General features: G+C 43.5%; 1 protein-coding gene across 5 annotated transcripts in view; it reads right to left on the minus strand.

Annotated features, from left to right (window-relative positions):
- Positions 1-20502, minus strand: part of LOC308285906 (adenylate cyclase type 1-like) — a gene marked incomplete at its 5' end in the record, with an annotated part of 58717 nt that overhangs the window by 25933 nt on the left and 12282 nt on the right. For all 5 annotated transcript variants that reach the window (XM_080726805.1, XM_080726804.1, XM_080726803.1 and 2 more), the window contains 2 exons: positions 1687-1814; positions 13820-13931. In XM_080726805.1, the coding sequence (XP_080582931.1) occupies positions 1687-1814; positions 13820-13931 (240 nt within the window). The remainder of the gene's footprint in view (positions 1-1686; positions 1815-13819; positions 13932-20502) is intronic.

A 20502-nucleotide genomic window follows, 5' to 3' on the forward strand; every position in this document is an offset into this window, starting at 1 on the left:
TAGTTTTGCGTTGTTGAAAGTCTATATTCTCCACGGTGGTGAACCCCTCAGCACCCCACCTACTCTGTAAAATACATTATTTTTGTCATGAAATAAAACGCACCCACCTCGAGCCACCCAGCGGCCACCGCAGATACAATGGTTCACAATCCGGAAATAAGAGGCGGTCGAGTTGGATGCACTTTATTTCATGCCAAAAATAGTGTATTTTGCAGATTGGGTGGGGTGCTGAGGGGCTCACACCACCGCGGAGAATAGACTTTCAACAACGCAAAACTAACTTTGGTTTGGTGAGTAGTGAAGTAGTTTTGTTTATTTTGACTAAAGTTGAACGCTCGTAGGGGCTGAGAAATCGCGGTCTATTCATTTGCCGACGGGTCTGTCAGAGCGTCACTGGAGGTGACACGATGGACCAGAGCTAACTAATTCTCAGCTTTGAAACACATCTCCATAAAGGAGCATGAAATGTGTTTTTGTACTCTCTCACACTCAACTGCACCGCTTACTGCAGGAATGCATTAAACACCATCCTCACTTCTAGAAAGGAACGCCTCGTCCGGCACTCACTTGGTCTCCACAAGATAATTGATTTATTTCCGGCAGACCTCATTTTTAAGTGTAGAATATCGTCACTGTGGGGCATAAACCTTGTATCTCCATGTTTCAAATGTGTAAGTTTTTTCGTAAACTAAAGCTGCTTCATCATACAAGACTGTCGCACAAAACTAGTGAAAATAGCAGATCTACAAGCACACAACGACCTTGTATCTCCATGTTTCAAATGTGTATGTTTTTTTCCGTAAACTAAAGCTGCTTCATCATACAAGACTGTCCCACAAAACTAGTGAAAATAGCAGATCTACAAGCACACAACGACCTTGTATCTCCACGTTTCAAATGTGTACGTTTTTCTTTCGTAAACTAAAGCTGCTTCATCATACAAGACTGTCGCACAAAACTAGTGGAAATAGCTGATCTACAAGCACACAACGCCCCAAATCACTTTTGAAATGATAAATACAAAAACGAACGGTTCTGGACACGACACAAGGTTCCCACCCGACAACAACGATATGTTAATCACAGACCAAAAATGGAAACGGGGCAATTATAAATAATTGTCAGGCCACTCGGATGATCAAGGCAATTACTAAATGTGTCCGCCAAGGAGGGAGATAAGTGGCAGTGGCAGGCAGGTGTGACCCAGGCACCAGGGGCGTCACACCAAATTCTGGGCCCTGGGTACAAGGATTCACTGCGGGCCCCCCATGAATGTCAACTATTGAATGAATGTCAGCGAGTGCCGCGATGTGAGCTTGTATATCTGCTATTTTTGAAAAATCGTGAAAATGTGTGAAAGAAACCTATGTCAAGGACCCCCAAGATGATATGTATTTGGCCACGGACCCCGATCTCAAAATATTTCGTTCCAGGGACCCCCAGAAGCAAAATTTGAGTTAGAAATGTTCGCTTAAAAAATACATATACTCAAAGATTTTCACACATTTTCACAACTTTTCAAAAATAGCAGATCTACAAGCTTGCAGCGCGGCACTCGGTGCCGCGCTGTGAGCTTGTATATCTGCTATTTTTCAATAGATAAAGTTATTAGGGCCCCTCCACCTTGGGCCCCAGTAACTCAGTCGCACTTTCCTACCCCTTGTGACGCCCCTGCCAGGCACTCACGTTATGGTGTCTATCATGTCCAGGCCCATCTCCACACAGCAGTGTGCGTGGTCAGCCTTGGGCTGGGTCAGCCCAGACACACAGTAGTAGCAGTCCCCCAGGATCTTAATTCTGCGACAGTGGTTCTCCTGTCCGCCAGATGGATATGTAGAGTGAGAGAGAGAGAGGGAGGGAGAGAGAGAGAGAGAGAGAGAGAGAGAGAGAGAGAGAGGAGGGGGGGGGGCAGAGAGAGAGAGAGAAACATACAGTAGTAAGGGGTGAAATGCACTTTAAAAAAATGCGCTGCGATTCAGCGATAGAATTTCATTGTTGTGACCGTTCGGTGTGTCAGTGGTGTACTGTGCACCTGTCCTGACCTGCACGTGCTCGGATATTGTCAGTGGTGGAAAAAGTACTCAGATCTTTTATTTAAGTAAAAGTATCAATACTGGAATGTAGAAATACTCTATTAGGGTGCACACACACCAAAATACCTAGAGTGGAATCTGCATTCCGCCAATGCATTACAGTTAGTCCATGGGCCATACGAGATGTCGGTATCCGAAAGGTGGCAAAGGTCACCATGCATTTTGAAAAGCTCTATATCTGTAGATTTTGGTATGATAACCCTTTCTATATCTGCGCGCCGCGCCGACCTTGCATTTATGCTGGAGCAGATAAATTCTCCACGCAGATTCTGGTTTCCCCCCCTCTGTCCAATCGGGTGAGTCGAAGGCAGAATGGGGAGGGTTCTGGAAGTGACTGACAGGCGTGGCATTGGCTTTGGGACAGAAGCACTCTGTGTTTTCAGTCAGACGCGCACCAAAAGAGTTTATCAGACCATATTTTGGTGTGTGTGCACTCTTAGGGTGCCCTCACACCAAAATACCTATGAGAGTGGAATCCGCGTTCCGCCAATGCATTTCAATGAGAGTGAAGCGGTTTCATGCCAGCAGAGGATTTCTGCAAAAACGCTCCCTTCTCATTGAAATGCATTGGCGGAGCGCGGATTCCACTCTCATAGGTATTTTGGTGTGAGGAAAAAGTCCTAAAAAGTCCGGAATTCAAAATGTACTTGAGTAAAAGTACAAAACTATTGGCATCAAAATGTACTTAAAGTATCAAAAGTAAAAGTACTCATTATACAGAATGTCCCATTTCAGGATTTCAAATGTATAAAAATCTATTGAAAATAGCAGATCTACAAGCTTGTAGAATGGCTAATTTCAAATGGCCATAATGTATATGGGGTTGAAGCGGTAAATGTATGTTTTGTAATAATAATCAATATACAAAGTAATTAGTAGTGACTAAAGTTCTCAAATAAATGTAGTGGAGTAAAGTTACAATTTGCCTCTGAGGTGTAGTGGAGTAGAAGTAAAAGTGTTGGAAATTGGAAATGCTCAAGTAAAATACAAATACTTAAGTACAGTACTTTAAGTGAATGTACTTAGTTACTTTCCACCACTGGATATTGTTTGTTTGCAGACACTCTATCCAACACAAGCTCCTTAGGCTTTGAGCTTAGATCAGGGCTTAAATGAGCCCTCCAATGTGGCGGCTAATCAGCGGATCACTCTAACTTTGGTGAATAGGTGAGTCATGTTCACTGTAGTGTCCAGAGGCAGTTTCATGAAAGGACGGCGTATAAATATAACCCGTCAAGCCACAGACATTCATCTAAGCAAGGAGGCACGGACGCACGGACACGTTCTCATAACCTCCCATTGTTCCCATGGAGGTAATGGGATTGTGGGCCAAGCATGTGAAGCGCACAGAGACTCATAATTATGCACATCGGTGTGCACAAGACGAGGTTGGATGCTCTATTTTTAACATGCAAGCCGTGTGAGTTCCAGGAAAGTGAGAGACAGTGACAGCTTGTTAGCGGCACAAAAAAAAAAGACTATTTGCTTTAAGCTATTCTGACATACTGTATACAGTACAGTAGTATTCTGTGAATGCTCGGCAGCAGTGAGGCACACTATATGTAGAGTTCATGTCAAATATTACATATATATCCTGTATGTACAAAGAAGCACTAAGGAGCAGCCACCTTTCTAAGTTAAGCAGCAACAGAGAACTGTACAGTACAAAATAGAGGGGAAAATAAAGGAATCTCACTAAATTGTGCTTCAGACTTGAATCAATATTTTCTCAAGTAAAACCTCAGGACTTGTCAAGCTATAAAACAAGCATCGCAATTAACCCTAAAATGTATACTAAACAAGTACTGAAGAGAACGGAATTCTGACTGTGACAGTGAGAAAACAGTCATAAATCTCCATTAAGACCCCACAAGAGACCAAAGTCTGCTGTGCTGGTCTCCCTGGGGCCCTCACACCAAAACATGACCCATTTTAACTACACATCAACTTGAATTTGGACGACGAGGGATAAGTCACATGAAGTCATACGGGCTCGGCTCAATAAAAGGTTCTCCACATTTTCTTATCATATTTCTAAAGCACCTCATTTGTGTTCTTAATTTTCTAAACACCTTGCCTTCAAAAGATTGTTATAGCCTAACACAGTGTTTCTCAACCTTTTTTCTGCATGGGCACACTTTTCATGTCCCAAGAATCCATGGGCACACCAACATAATACGCGGGTGTAAATATTGTCACTGTCGGGAAGAAACCTTGCATCTCCAAGTTTCAAATTTGTACGTTTCTTCGCAAAGTAAAGCCCTGCTTCATCATACAAGGCTGTCGCACAACAGTAGCGAAAACAGCAGATCTACAAGCACACAACGCCTCGCACCGCGAGGCGTTGTGTGCTTGTAGATCGGCTGTTTTCACTAGTTTAAATCACTAGTTTAAATCATTTTTAAAATGCCAAATACAATACTGGCTTTCAAGCAGTTTCAAGGGACACACTTGGCCCTTCTCAGGGGCACACCAAAGGTCCCCAGGCACAGTGGTTGAGAAACACTGGCCTAACAGAATATACGGTGTATGATTCTGCAGGGTTCAGTGAGGTCGTTCAGGGGTAACTCAGGCCACGTCTTCTGAGGGACAGCAGCAAGGCTGAAGCATGGGTGAGGCTATAGGAAGCGCGCAGGGAAAGCCCCCGTACTTAGAAAGTCTCCGCCTCAGTACTTCTTCGGTGTTAATCTGCACTATAGGGGTTTAAGGAGCTGATTCAGACCCAAGCAGGATTACCATGGTCATGTGACTCAAGCACTATGGACAATCTGGGTGGTCATGTGCATACATGTGTGTGGGGGGGGGGGGGGAGAGAGAGAGAGAGAGAGAGAGAGAGAGAGAGAGAGAGAGAGAGAGAGAGAGAGAGAGAGAGAGAGAGAGAGATCTTACACTTGCACGTGAGTCTTCTAGTTCTCAAATTCATATACCGTAGTCATAGTTTTTGTGGAAAAACAGCAGTCAATTTCCAAGTGTAAGGTCCATTGTCATTTTCTTTGATTCAATCAATATTGATTGATTGAGTATTTTATTAAACAAAAAGTAGAGAACTGAACAAGTATGGTCAATTAAAAGAATGTAGGACAGTACAAGTACAGATTAAACACCCTGCCTAAAAGGAGAATCCCAAATAAGTCCATTTACGGTCTTTTCTTTTTTCGTCGGAAGTCCTAGGTATTCAACTCGTGGATATAACAAATAGCTAAAAAAATAAATACAAATAAAAAATAAACATTCAAATGTCAAATACACTGTATTGTTAACAGAGCTAAAGGATATGTTGCTCTTTTACAAATGTTTCCTTGCTCGCTGCTGTTTATGTGTGAGTGTGAGCCATACAGCTATAATGCTGATTGTAAAAAGTATTCTGGCATTAAAATCCATCGTCTATCAAAATTCCACTTTCAAGCAATGTGACCATATTTCATGTGGCCATTAGGCATAGTTTCTATGGCATGTTATAGCATGTTTTAAGTCAATATGGTCACATTTTAGACACCTAGAGCATGTATCGCTGGGGGCCTCTAGTGGGCAAAGGCACTAGACATACTGGTATTACACTTTCACTCCCCCCCCCCCCCCCAACACAATAAAGCCAAATGGAGGAGAAACGTTTTAAGTTAATGAAAACAGATAATAAAGCTGCTTCTATATGTTGCATTAGAAATAGTTTATTAAACTTCACATAAAATCAATCAATCAGTCTTGTGGAGGCCACTGGGGTAGATGGGGCTCTTGGGATGACGCCTTTGCCTCAAATCATGAATGCAGCACCAGATTACAGTGAAAGGCCGAAGAAGACATGGCACCCTTTTCACATAGGACTATCATAGCGCCACCAGGAGGCTACCTGGCGGAGGCCACCTGGCGGAGGCCTGTGCTCGGAAGAGCACTGTTTCTAGTTTTCTTCTTCTTTTTTTCAGTTTAGCTCAGCACCAGAGACGGAAGATGCACGTTGTATTTCCTTTCTTTTCCTCAGCATGTCCACTACTATCCTCTGAGCACCAACCACATCAGGCTTGACAAAGCATGCAATGTCTCCTTCATGGTCACCAGCGGTAGACCAGCGTAGAGGTCAACACTGTCGTCTGTGTGTTTCGTCCACTGGACATCCTGGGCTGTATGGAGTATCCTGGTTTAACACCTGTCCAACGAATTCCCTTCGCAAGCACAGCAGTGTTCGAAAATGAGCGCGATGTCGTTGACATAGTCGAGGTCAGGTGACTGTAACAGCTGGTACTCGACGACTCCTCCTGAGTGGAAGGGAGGACCCGAGCTCCAGTTCATGTCCACTACAGCGATGGTCTCACTCAACCAGGGACATGCATTGCTGGGCCCCTGATTCAGCCCGGGAAAAAGAGTTGGAGAGGCCCTCACTGCTACTCAAAGATTTGCCATTTCAGATCATGTGACAAGCCACTGGACCAATTACATGAGTTATATTTTGTCGTTGTCGGGTAGAAACCTTGTATGTCCAAAACCGTTTGTTTTGTATTTATCATTTAAAAAAAAATTAAACTAGTGAAAACAGCCGATCTACAAGCACACAACGCCTCGCACCGCGAGGCGTTGTGTGCTTGTAGATCTGCTGTTTTCACTACTTTTGTGCGACGGCCTCGTATGATGAAGCAGGGCTTTGCTTTGCGAAAAGATTTACAAATTTGAAACTTGGAGATACGAGGTTTCTGCCCGACAGTGACGATTTACTTTGTTGGCCACCCAGCCCCCAAAATGGAACGAAGGCCAACATTTTATTTTAATGTTTTTCCTAATGGCCGGCCTGGACCGGCCGGGAATGAACCGGCCGTTCGGGAGTTGTCCCGCTTTTCCCAATGGCCAGCACGTCCCTGCTAGAGTGCAATAACGAGGGTGGTAGGGAGCAAGAGTGTCACCCTGCATTACACTGGTGAGGATGTCTCGCTGTCAGCCAAGAGGACTGTGGCTGGAGTGTGCTCATACGACCTGCCGATACTGTACTGTAGCCTGGCACTAGCCTCTCAGGAATGCTCCATGCCCTAAGCTCAGAATGTGGATGAGTTTGCCTCAGTGGATTGTATCCAATTCATATCAATTTGTCTCACGGTGGGTCTTTAATAAAAAAAATTGTATTAACTAAAAATGAAGAGTATTAATTAGGGCTGTCGCGATTATGACATTTTACATTACGATTAATTGTCCCTCAACTAATTACGATTTAATTGTGTTTTTGTCGTTGACAATTACATTTCTGTTTGGCTTTTAGGCTTTGAAGTTGCACATGGTAGATATGACACATAACCTAAATATACAAAGAAATTACTGACATATTTGACAACTTTATACTTAAAAAAGAATATTGATGCGACGTGTTGTGAGCTTGTAGATCTGCTATTTCCACTATTTTTTTTTACTTATATGAAAATTTTTCAACATTGAAACGATTACGACGATTATGAAAAAATAAATCGTGATTATGTCAAATAATCGCGATTAGACGATTATGTAATAATTGTGACAGCCCTAGCATTAATAGTAACATATAGGTGCACTAGCAAATCAATTAATCTAAAAGTCTGTACAATTGCATGCAGGATAGACGTGTGTCGTGTGTTTTATATTTTACAAACACGTGCTTGCAGAATCACGCGGCTAAATTCATGTAACATGAACACAAAGTGGGTAGGCGGATTAGAACTCATCCTAAAAATGGAAGCAGAAGGAAAGGTAGAGGGAGCAGAGAACCATGGGGCATAAAAAGACACAGTTGAGGGAGGGAGGCTGAAGCACGGCGATCAAAAGACCGAGAGACAAGGAGCGGAGGAGTTGGAGCGCTGTGATGCGAGGAGGCGCGGCGAGAGGAGAGACAGGGATGAAAAGCTTTGCGAAAATCTGCCATGGAAACAGAGGCAGGCTGTTTGGAGCTCACGCAGGGAGAAGTACAGTTTTATAGAATAGAGGATGGCTTTATTTTCTTCATTATGTTCTAATTATAAGCCAAAGCCTCTACTTAAAACAGATTTCCACTCTCACTTGTTTAACACCTGTGACAAAGTGTGCAACAATAACACACTGAGAGGGTACAGCATCATAACGACTACACTGGTGTAATATGTGTAGTTATGATTGGAATATGTAGCATTATCGCTTCTAGAATAAAAGTAAAAAAACACTGCAAGCTCACGTCGTGTCAAGGTAGCGCTCCACCGCGGTGGTAAAGGTCTTTGCACACTGCTGCGTTTTTTCGGGCCGAATATCGGAGTGAATTTCGGAGCACACAAATAAAAATATCTACCTCAAGTTATGCCAGTCACGTTTGCACACTGCCGCCCGTTTCGCACACCACTCGGTCCCTTGCTCTCTCTATCTCTCTCTCTCTATCCTTGCCCTGAAAAACGCATTTCGCAACGAAAAACGCAGCAGTGTGCAAAGACCTTAAGCATTGGAAAGCGTCTGTGGCCAAAGATCTGTTGTCGAACGGGCAGTGTGCACACTGTCGCGTCGGGTCATAAGTTTAAGTTGTAGGGAAGTGTTGAAACTTGCTCGGTCGGCCTTCAACCGTTGGGCTGGCAGGGAGGAGGTAGAGCTCTCTGGTTGGCTGCTAGGAGGGTAGCGGGGACCCCTTCTAAAATGCAATAGGCCTACAGAGTATGGCTGCTATTCTATAGAGCAGGGGTTCCCAAACCTTTTTGTCTCAGGGCACCCCATGAATATTTGTTTAATCCGAGGCACCCCTACATTATAATTTTCACTCCCAGCACCTTATATTTATAGCACATCGTCGTTGTCGGGTGGAAACCATGTCAGTTTTGTTCTTATCATTTATAAAATGTACTAAACTAGTGAAAACAGCAGCTCTACAAGCACACAATGTGTGCTTGTAGATCGGCTGTTTTCACCAGTTTTGTCCGACAGTCTTGTTGAGATAATAGCCATTTTGGTTAGAACTGACTGAAAATAACTTTGTACTTCAACTTTAAAATGATACTAAATATTCTTTCAAGCAAATTCCAACTATTATCAGATGATCTCGTGGCACCCCTGGACTGCCCACTTTGAAAACCCTTGCTATATAGAGGACTTTTATTTTTAAGACTTTTTCACTCTTACAAGCTTATAACGAACAGTGCCAATGGACTGTCGGAGAGCCTGTTTGATCCCATTACTGCTCCAAACATGTACAAATGCTAAATATGAGGTGTTTGGCTTCTTGCTCCAAGTGTTCCATCAGGAAGCTCTCTGGAATGTGTCAGTCCATATTGTTCAATAATGTTTTACTCAAGCTTGTCTCGGAATTTCCTCGATTTCCCAAATGCAGTTGCGCTCATTTGGGGAAACGAGGAAAAGCAACATTGATTCCGAGAAAAGCTGGAGTAAAACTATAGCCTGACACATTCCAGAGAGCTTCCTGATGGATAGAGAACACTTGGAGCAAGAAAGCAAGCATATTATGCCATTGGCACTGTTCGTTTATTATTTATAGCTACTCATTCTCTTTTTTCCACACCTTCCAACTGACTGATCTCCCGACTTCATTCGACTGCCTTTCTGTAGTTGTCTGAAGTAGTCTGTTTGCAGAGCCACCTTTAGTTTGTAGATCCTCCCCAGACAGCACAGCGACATAACGCCGATGTCTTCTCTCCCTCTGTAACAATGTAGGCGCTATGTAGCGTCGGGAGCGTTTGCTCATTGGGAAGATGCATTTGCGACGTCGCTGCGCGAACGAGGAGCTAAATTGGCAAGCGACGTCGCAAATGCATCTTCCCAATGAGCAAACGCTCCCGACGCTACATAGCGCCTACATTTTTACAGAGGGAGCTACTAGGTCGCTGTGCTGTTAGGGTCATGTCTGTTCTGTTGCTGCCTAGTGCTTACTGAAGTTAGTAAAAAAGTATGTACATACATTGATACACGATGAAGATTAAGACCGAACACAACTAACTACTGTAAATGTTTCACTCTTAAAATCAAGTCATTAACTTCTTCCACTATTGGATAGAATCTCTGTGTGACCCTGTGCCTCTGCCCTGTTATTAGTGGTATCAGGCTTCTCCTGATCAAATGATGTATGACGTTCAGAAACAAATCAATCTGCGGCTAATTTGCATATAAATGAAGTTCACGTAAACAGGTTGTTGTTTTTTTGGGCTATTTCGGGGTCACAGCTGTGATCAGCCTCTCCACAGACTGAAATATTGGTCCCGCCCCATCTCTTCTTGTGAATGGTCGCTTGCCCTAAAGCTGACATTGATGAGTAGTGCTGCTCTGCAAGGGTTTTACGGGATGTGTTTTTGGAAGCCATCCAAAAACAGACACCAAATGACTGCAATCGATCAGACAAAAGTGAAGCACAACACAATGTTAAAAGACGTGCATCTGCCGCATGTTTACATTGATAAACAATGAAACACAAAACTGATGGAGATGGGCTGATGGAGATGGGAGGGGAGGGGAGGGGAGGGGTAAGTCTACTACATGAGTGGTTCTCAACCTTTTCAGGCCGCGACCTCCCAAAATAATTATATTTTAACTGGGGACCCCCCCCCCCACTCTGACGAGCACTAAGAGTTGAGGAATTACATTTTGTATAACACAGTTCTATTTCTGCCTCTAATATTTGACAGTTTGGCCAAGGTTTAATTTGTACCCCTCTATACACTTAAACGTTATGTCGGCTTGTTTACTGTTGAGCGAGAAAACAATGTTGCACATTACGTTAATCATCTGGGGACCATCCCAAAATAATTTGGGGACCCCCCCTGGGGGTAATGACCCACAGGTTGAGAACCAGTGGTCTACTACATCAGTCGGACTTTGGGACAGCAGCAGCGCTACATTCCTGGCCCACTTCCTGTGTGTCTTGATGAGTCCATAGAGTGAACAGGTGGTGTGTGGACGGCACTGGGATGACGCAAGGAAACAGTGCCCAGTGGACATGTGGCATCGCCCGCTCCTCGTCTGGAACCGGGAGAGACAGCATGCCCACTGTGGCCGCGGCCATGAGTCATTGCCACTGCCACTTCCTGCCAGGGTGGATCAGAATGAGCGGGGCTTTGGGTCAGACGCAGAGCAAGGCTAAAACCTTCTGATGATGGAACTTATGGGAGCCTATCAGTGTAACTACTCCAAGCTCCCCGGCGAGCCACCAAAGAGCCCGTAACTCGGTCATTCAGATCGCAACGATGAGACAGTGATATGTTTCCAAATGTATCATTTTCATCCAAATAAATATCCAATTAAAATGTGTCGACTTGTTGACATGAATGGATTTATAAATGAGTCTGTATATCGTCGTTGTTGGGTGGAAACCTTGTATGTCCAAAACCGTTCGTTTTCATCATTTAAAAGAATGAACTAAACTAGTGAAAACAGCCGATCTACAAGCACACAACGCCTCGCACCGCAACTTCACTACTTTTGCGCTACGGCCTTGTATGATGAAGCAGGGCTTTACTTACGAAAAAACGTACACATTTGAAACTTGGAGATACAAGGTTTCTGCCCGACAGTGACGATATATTGTTGCATGTAATAATTGGTTCTCCTTATTTAACATGCTTAATTGCAACTCGGGATAAAGTACAACTTTTACAGGGATGAAGGAAGACTGTAGCACACATATGGATACGCAAGACAAACAATACTAAGTTTAATGAAGCAAAAGTGACCAAAACCGTTTCATGTAATTTGAACAACCAAAACACAAGAAGAAAACAAAAATGCTGCTCCCAAAGTCATGTTCAATTCTATTTTGTGCATGTAAACAAACAAGTTAAAAATAGACTCCCCCAATAAAGCCAAGAAAATGTTGTATGAAAGCAAAAAAGGGTTAGCTGTAATCCGGCGGATTAAGGGATTTCACAGGCACATGTGCCTGATAATAGAAGTAAGTAATAGAGGCCAGATTACATGCAGATAAGTCAGCTGCGGGGTGATCTGCAGGAGCAGTTGGGATTCAAACCTCTCACCAAACAAACATATGTGTCAGACAAACTCACACCGGCCAGTGAGCCACGGAAATTACAATATCATTCGGTAGAGGCACATAAAAATACAAAAGATGCAGGGGCTTCAACACAATTTTGATTCATACATTCGCAATAGGAAATCCCCGAAATCGAGACAAAACTGAAGCAGATGTCATGACAGATGTGATGATTTAACTCTTTCAGAAATAAATTAGCCGTGTGTCTATTTTTACACTCTCAGAGTAACCTATATATTTTGACCGGGGTCTGTATTACCACCCTACTTTTTTGCGCTGTGAGCTTGTAGACCAGGGTTCCCCAATTAGTTTTCCCCAAGGGCCGAATTATGTCTAGGGTACCAAGCCGAGGGCCACAACATTGCAGGGGGCGACAGTGGCGTTCCCGCTACTCCAGCGACAGTTCAGATATCGTCGTTGTCGGGTGAAAATCTTGTATGTTCAAAACTGTGCGTTTTGTATTTGTCATTTAAAAAATGATTTAAACTAGTGAAAACAGCCGATCTACAAGTTGTGTGCTTGTACATCTGCTGTTTTCACTACTTTTGTTTGACGGCCTTGTATGATTTGCGAAAGAACGTACACATTTGGAGATACGAGATTTCCAGCCGACAACGACGATATACTAGTGTTGTTGCTGCTCTTATACCACCATTATTACTGGGGTTGGTGTGGGCCTGACGGGTCGCCTATTGGGGAACCCTGTTGTAGACTGTCTATTTTCCCCTGAATGTTGGCCTGTTGTGACATGCCCAGAATAGAGGCGCTAGGGTTCATGTGGCTGAATCAACACACATATTTGACTGTGTGGAGTTCCCTTATGCAATATGCAAGACCAGCACCCGTTCAGCTCCACAGCCTCTTCATTCAGTACACAGAGATTGCCAGAGTGGAGACAAGGTTTAGTCAAGGGTAAATCTGACTTGGATTAAAGACTTCTGCCAACTCTTCCTCAAATGAAGCCCTGTGTAATCATACGAAACATCATAATATGGGCCTCCGGTGTTCTCTGTAACATCATGCTAAGCTGGCATGACAGTGGAGTTAGCGAGTATAGCCAGCATGTTCAAAGCCATACACGCACACACGCAAAAACATGCCACCACTAGGCGAGCCTCACAAGTCTCGGAGGCTGGACAATGCACACACAAAGATCAAAAGGGACGAACATTTCCAGGTGATTGATATCAATGATGTAAAAGGAACAATACTGTTCATAGGACAGGGTTCCCACCCATTTTTACCAATTAATTTCCAAACCTTTTCCAAAACTATTCCAGAATATTTAACCCAATTTCCAGGACTATATAACAATAATTCAGCTCATTAACAAGTCGCTTACTCCTATGCGCAATGCCCAAAGACAGGTAGTGTATGCCAGTGGTTCTCAACCTTTTCAGGCTGTGACCCCGGAAATAATCATATTTGAACTGGGGACGCTGACGAGCACTACGAGTTGAGGAATTTTGTATAACACGGTTTTATTGTGAAAATAGCCGATCTACATGCTCGTGAGCGTTGTGAGTATGTATGTATGATATTCTCACAATTTCTGCCTCTAATATTTGACAATTTGGCCACAGTTAAATTTGTCATTTCAGAGTTATTAACAAAATCAATAACCAAAGACAATGCATAGCTATTTTTTCCAGGACCTTTGATCAATTCCAAAATGTTTCCAGTACTGGAAAAATATTTTTCTAATTTCAAAATATTTCCAGGAATTTCATGACCGTTGGAACCCTGATAGGAAGAACAATAGACTCACCGTGGCGAGCTCGTCAAACTTTCCAAACAACTCGTTTAGCAGTTTAACCAGCTCCTGGGCTGTACACTGGGAGGCCAGGCTGGTGAAACCAACTATATCTGCAAACAGGATGCTGTTGGAGAGAGGGAGAGAGATGAGGGGGGGGGGGGGGGGGAGGGGGTGTCAATGAAAGTTATTTATAGCAGCATGTTAGACAGTATCACAGAGACCAGATCATTGCCTGAGTGCCTGATCAGATTAGCTGGCAGGGATTTGTTTAAAATGACATTTAGGAAGCCAGAAGAACCAAAGTCAAAGTAAACATTCCCTTCTGTCAACCTGTTTACCGCAACCTAACTAATCAAACATTGAAATTAATGACCCGAGGAAGTGAAGAGGCCCCCCCCCCCATCCACCCAGTCTGAGTGGCAGCTCAGTCGAGCGTGAACAACCTCAAAATAGAACAGATAGCATTCTCACCGGGATCAAAGTGAAGCCATGTTCTGTTAGGAGCAGATGGGAAGACATTTGTGAGATATAATTCAGTCCTCCAGACAGACAGTAGCAGTCAACAGCGTAACATAAGCCCCTCTCACCAGGGGGAATAATGTGCAGGTGAACTGGCTGACCCCAACTCACAGTCCATTCACAGGGTTGAGGGGGCCTGACATGTCACTGTGTACGGGTCAAGGGGATGATCTAAACCGCTGAGGTGCTCCTCCAAAGCATTTTCCCGGACGCTATTTCCTTCATTTATCATCTGGCCACAGCTTGACGACAGCTAGGGCCTAAAGCTAAAATGAGCTTGATGCTGCTTGTCTGCGCTAGTGTCTTACTGTGGTCCTCCTCCAGACCCCCGAGAGACCACTTATCACCTTGTATCAGAGCGCGGTGGCTAATCTGAAGGCCCTGTTCTGGTAAAGGAATTGCCAGCGGCGTTGTGTGAGGGTGGAGGGTGTGAAGGGGGATTAGTCATCGAGACGTTGGCTGACCAGAAGCCCATGCACATCCATGGCCAGGGGCGTCACACCAAATCCTGGGCCCTGGGTACAAGGATTCACTGCGGGCCCCCCCCATATGAATGTTAACTATTGAAAAATAGCAGATATACAAGCTCACTGCTATTTTTGAAAAATCGTGAAAATGTGTGCCAAGAAACCTATGTTTTCATGTCAGTGATGCTCAAACTTTTTCATGTGAAGGACCCCCCCCATCTCAAAATATTTGGGACCCCCCAGAAGCTAAATTTGAGTTACAAATGTTCACTTAAAAAATACATATATTCAAAGATTTGCGCACATTTTCACGACTTTTCAAAAATTGCAGATCTACAAGCTCGCAGCGCGGCACTCGGTGCCGCGCTGTGAGCTTGTATATCTGCTATTTTTCAATAGCTAAAGTTACTAGGGCCCCTCCACCTTGGGCCCTGGTAACTCAGTCCCACTTTCCTACCCCTTGTGACGCCCCTGTCTATGGCCCCCGCGTTGTCAACATCCTGCCGTCTTCATGTGGGCTGGAGTCTTCACCGTGTGACAGAACGTACCCGCTAAATGCCATCTTATCATCTCACTGATGTCAACGTAATGAGGGGCAAAAGGGATCGATTTGCTGCGAATATTTTAATTGGTGGCCATCTGCGGCTGACAAACATTAAAGACTGAGATATTTAAACGCTGCGCTTAGTGGGTACAGTTCTATTGGCTAGATTTGAAACAAAGTAAAGAAATGAAACACCCAGCAGTGGCCTGGGCGTGTCTGTTTTGCAATTTTGAACTACCGTATGCATATGCAAGCAATATACTGGTACTGTACATGAACAATAATTTTTATTTTACATTCGGTTAGGGCACAGGTTGACAGAAAAGCATAAAGTATTATAGATATGTGTTTGTTCATGATAGTGGGACATGTTTTCTTAGCAACAAGAAGCAATCATGTATGACTGGCATATAATATAATTATGTGAGTGGGTTGAAACAACAAAGAGATTTTCCAATCTGAATTCATGAAACCAATCAGCTACAGAGGACAGACATATAGATTAGGTGTGTTTTGTAGATACAATATTGGCTGTTGTGTTTTGAGTCCTGTGGTCAAGGAATTGCCTAATGTGTAAATTTATTTGATTTCCAATATTTTGGCATGATTGAGTACAGTAAGAGTATGTCATCTAGGGCAAGGCCATTTGCATATAGAGTCGGCATCTCTAAATAATCTCACAACAATTAAGCCAGTAGCAGAGGGTTCCCTTATGCTTTTTGACTCAAAGGCATAATAAACATCCTGCTCCTTAAACCCATTCAGGCCTAAGTCCGATTTGAAAAAAGCCTTAAAGACCTAAGTCCGTTTTTTAAATTACCCACTGTTTTTTTCTGGAAAACATATTACACATTACCTCTGTAGCAGCTAGAAACAAAATTCCAAAACTATTTGATAGCTTACACTTTTGGCTTTTATGGAAAATGTTCAGGAAAAAAAATCAAAAATTACTCTACTACATACTGTACAATGTACTGTAATACACCGGCCTGAGGGGTAAAAGCACAAAAATGTGTACCCGTCCTGGGCTGGCCTCCTGGGTTAATTGCTTAAATGCTACCTTTGGTGATCAAGGTGACCAAGCCTTGCTATCAATATCCCTACTCTTACATTATTTTCCACAGACTGGCGCCCCCAGGGTGATGTGAATCACCTTGTTAAGACTGCTCTAAGATGTCAATTACCTTGTCAACCAGCACCTCCACAGTGAAGGGCACCATGGCCATCCTCTCTCCCACAATAACATCAGAAGATACAGTATGTGAATACCATCTAACAGCACAAATGTATTTGCATAAACAATACAAATGTCTATTGACCTAATACAGGTTAAAACAAACACAAAATGAACCACTAAACATTGGCAACAATGTTGAAACACCTGTTTACAGCTTGCTCCTATGGCACTGAAGTCAAACAAACAGCCATATTGGGTACACATTAGGGCAATACTCATGTTTTATTTTCAAGTTGCCTCATTCAGTCAAATCCTCAACACAAGCCACTCCCTCATCCAGTTCATGCCTCTTTCACAGCCAGATCCATTCAAAGCAAGCCAGGCTACAAATCCATTGAAGCCATTCATACAGGGATGATTAGTTATTCGTCATCTAATACACCCTCTCTGCAATCTGCAACAAGAGCCATATTTGACCTCCTCTCATCCACAATTGTCCTTCCAAGGGCTCAAATTCCAAGGGGCATTCCTCCAATTATGCTAATGTTCCTATTCCTATCTCCCTTGTGGCACTAGCCATCTATACTATAATTTTGCGAATGTCTGTCTGAGTGAGTGAGTGAGTGAGTGTCTGTCTGTCTGTCTGTCTGTCTGAAACAGCGTTTCTCCTCAGTGGCTGGAGCAATTGATCTGAAATCGCATCACCATTAGCATATGAACACACCTAACATAACTGTGAAGCCCGTTTGTCACTTTCACAAATCATATACTGTATATTAGCATTTTTATGGTGTATCTATATCTATTTAGCCTACAGTACCTTTTGTGACCACACATGTTAAGGGAGGGGCGCTGTTGTTCAGGCCATGCACAATCACACACAAACACACACACACACACACACAAACACACACACACACACACACACACACACACACACACACACACACACACACACACACGGGGGGGTGGGGGGGGGGGGGTGGGGGTGTGTGTGCAGGCGGGGGGGTTCTGGCCCTCTTACAGATGTTGTCCAAAAATCATGCAGATCGGTACACAGTATCTCTGTAGCTGTTAAATGGAACGGGTATTTCTTACATTGATGCTCCTACATATTAGCATGCAAGCACCAGTTAAAGTTACTTTCCATCCCTCATATACTGTGTGCACAGTGCACATCCCATAACCCACACACTGCACATCATTTCGGAGCTCATATTTTTGAACGGGTAAGGGCTAGTCTAGACAAATGAGATGTACAATCTAATCATACAGCAAGAATACATGTCTTGTGCCATCTTTGGGGTCAACGACCTCCTGGAGCATATGTACTGTAGTCAGGTGTTTGTTGACATCTGGCCAAATGAGAGAGAGGTGACCGTGACACCGAACGACTGAAGCATCTGTTCAGTGATGAGGTATCTGTGGTGAACGCAGCAAATGTCAAGAAGAAAAGTGGCTGCAAATAAGTGTGCAGGTGTGTGTGCGTGCAGATATACATGCTCACAACGCCTCGCAGTGCGAGGCGTTGTGAGCATGTAGATCTGCTATTTCCACAATGATCGCCTCTTGCTTACTTCATATTTGACAGTTTGGCCAGTTTGGTATTAAAACGGTCCTTAAATTGTCACTTTATAAATGTGCAGATACCCTGTATACTTATGTAAGTTTGTTTACCGTTTTTTTTTTTTACATTGAGCTAATCATCTGGCGACCCCACAAAATAATTTGGGGACCCCACTTGGGGTCCCGACCCCAAGTTTGAGAACCACTGTGTTAGATCATTCTTGGGCACTTGGATGGTGCAGGGGTTAAAGGTCTTTGTACACTGCTGCGTTTTTCGGGCCGAATATCGGAGTGAATTTCGGAGTGCGTGAATAAAGAAATCGACCTCACCTTATGTCAATCACGTTTGCACACTGCCGCCCGTTTCGTATTTATTTTCGGACCAGAGTTGATTTTTCCCGATTTTTGTCCCTTGCTCTCTCTCTCTTTCTCTCTCTCTCTCCCTGGCCTACGGCTTTCGGATTTCCAAAACGCAACGAAATGCAACCACCTTAAGTCCCTGCCCACCACTGTGGAGACTTTAGGGGCCCTGGCGTCCCATTGAACACAATGGGGGTGCGTAGGGTTGCTCCGACACAATCACCACGATGTTGCGTTCGTCCGACTCTTCCCATTACTAATCTTATCTTGAACTCTAACCCTAACTACACGCGTAGCCAAGTGGTCGGAGTAAGAGACGTCGGACTGATGTGTTCCTCCCACACAATGGAGCCTGTCTTCTCATTCTGAAGAAGACGTTTTAGTTGAAACGTTAATAAAGCTTCTGACTGGGAGCCCTGTATGCCACAGTGTGCAGACTTTTTTTTTTTTTTTTGCCTGTGAATTTTGTTGGTCCTGCACCTATCAGTGAATGTGCCAGCTCTGTTTTCTTTTAGGGGAAGTGTCCCATATTCCCTTTCATTTGAGTCTACAACAAAAGGAGAGATTTCTCACAGTCTGCCATTCTCTTTCTCTGCACAGGTGCAAAATTATGCATACACTGTCAAATTCATGTGTTAATTAGACTCTGAAAGTGAAAAGATTCCGGGTTCCGGGTCCATTATTTTAGCTCTCAAAGTTCAATTAACACTTCAGATATTATTTCATACTGTAGAAAAATCTCTTCTGCAGTTATTCCATCTAATCAGGGTAGGCTATGCCCCATATAGTACATAATTATGCAGAGTCAGGCTATACTCCTCACAATTCTCAATTTCACTCCATGCCTTAATTGCCCCCACCACAACCTCCTGAGATCCAAATATGCTTAATGGAAGTAGCAGAGACACTCAACTCCATTATCTGCTTTATACCCTATTGTTCTCACACAAAATCTAATATGATGAAACAATTAGAACTGCGATTTGAAACACTACAATCAGATTATAGTACAGTCTAGCATTATAATATCTATTAAGCCAGTATATTTTGGGCATGTCACTGTAGCTGAAACAATGTTGAGCTCACAATTCATTGTACAACATGAAACTTGAGCTTCCACTTGCCATTTTGCGTCCATATATGAACACAGCAATTCTTAACCATTTCTGGAAATGCCTTCACTGCGCTCACATTAGATGAATCCCCTAACTAACTATAAGACTTTGACATCCCACAGCTTTGGGGTCACTTGGTGCCATTGCTGATTTATTGTACTGTTTTTGCAGGACCATAATTATTACCACATTCTCTCGTATTGGATTTCAATCAAATCAAATCAAATGTCGCCCTCAGCCTCGTAAACGTAATGAGAAAACGTTAAGTAAATTGTACTGCTCACTGTTTGCGTTCTAATTACGGCCCACCCAAATCACATAAATCATGTCCGCATCGAGCGTAGATTACTCTCACAGGGTAGCTTTAGCTGAAGGAGTGCAAGGCACAAAAGCAATCAGTGGAGCTCCACTGAGATGTGTCCACATTTAACCATCACACGCACAGTGTTATGCAACGACAATTTAGACTCCACTGCTTTTAATCCCCTGCAGCAGCTTAATCCCGGGGCTAAGCAAACTCTGCCTCGTGCCTCCCCGCTTCTCTGACAGCACAAAGGGGAGGAGAGGTAAGATAAGAAAGGGGAGCATGGAAGATACAGACAGAGCAGGGTGGTGCGAGTGAATTAAGAAGCACCGAGAGAGAGAGAGAGAGAGAGAGAGAGAGAGAGAGAGAGAGAGAGAGAGAGAGAGAGAGAGAGAGAGAGAGAGAGAGAGATGGAGAGAGTGTATTGGTAAGTAGGGAAGAAACGAGAAGGGAATGAAAATGTGAATCAAAAGTATTTCAGAAAGTGTTTAATCTCCCTTGAATTAAGAATTCAAGGGAGATGAGGTGAATGTACAAAGAGTCACATTTTCATGCACGCAGGTCTATATATGAGCGATGACACGGTACAAAGGTACAGTATGTAAGAAGATAACCACAGCTATCAGTACAGTAGTTACAGGAG

The sequence above is a fragment of the Nannobrachium achirus genome (assembly GCF_963921795.1).
Source record: "Nannobrachium achirus genome assembly, chromosome: 5".
In the NCBI taxonomy this organism is placed as follows: domain Eukaryota; kingdom Metazoa; phylum Chordata; class Actinopteri; order Myctophiformes; family Myctophidae; genus Nannobrachium; species Nannobrachium achirus.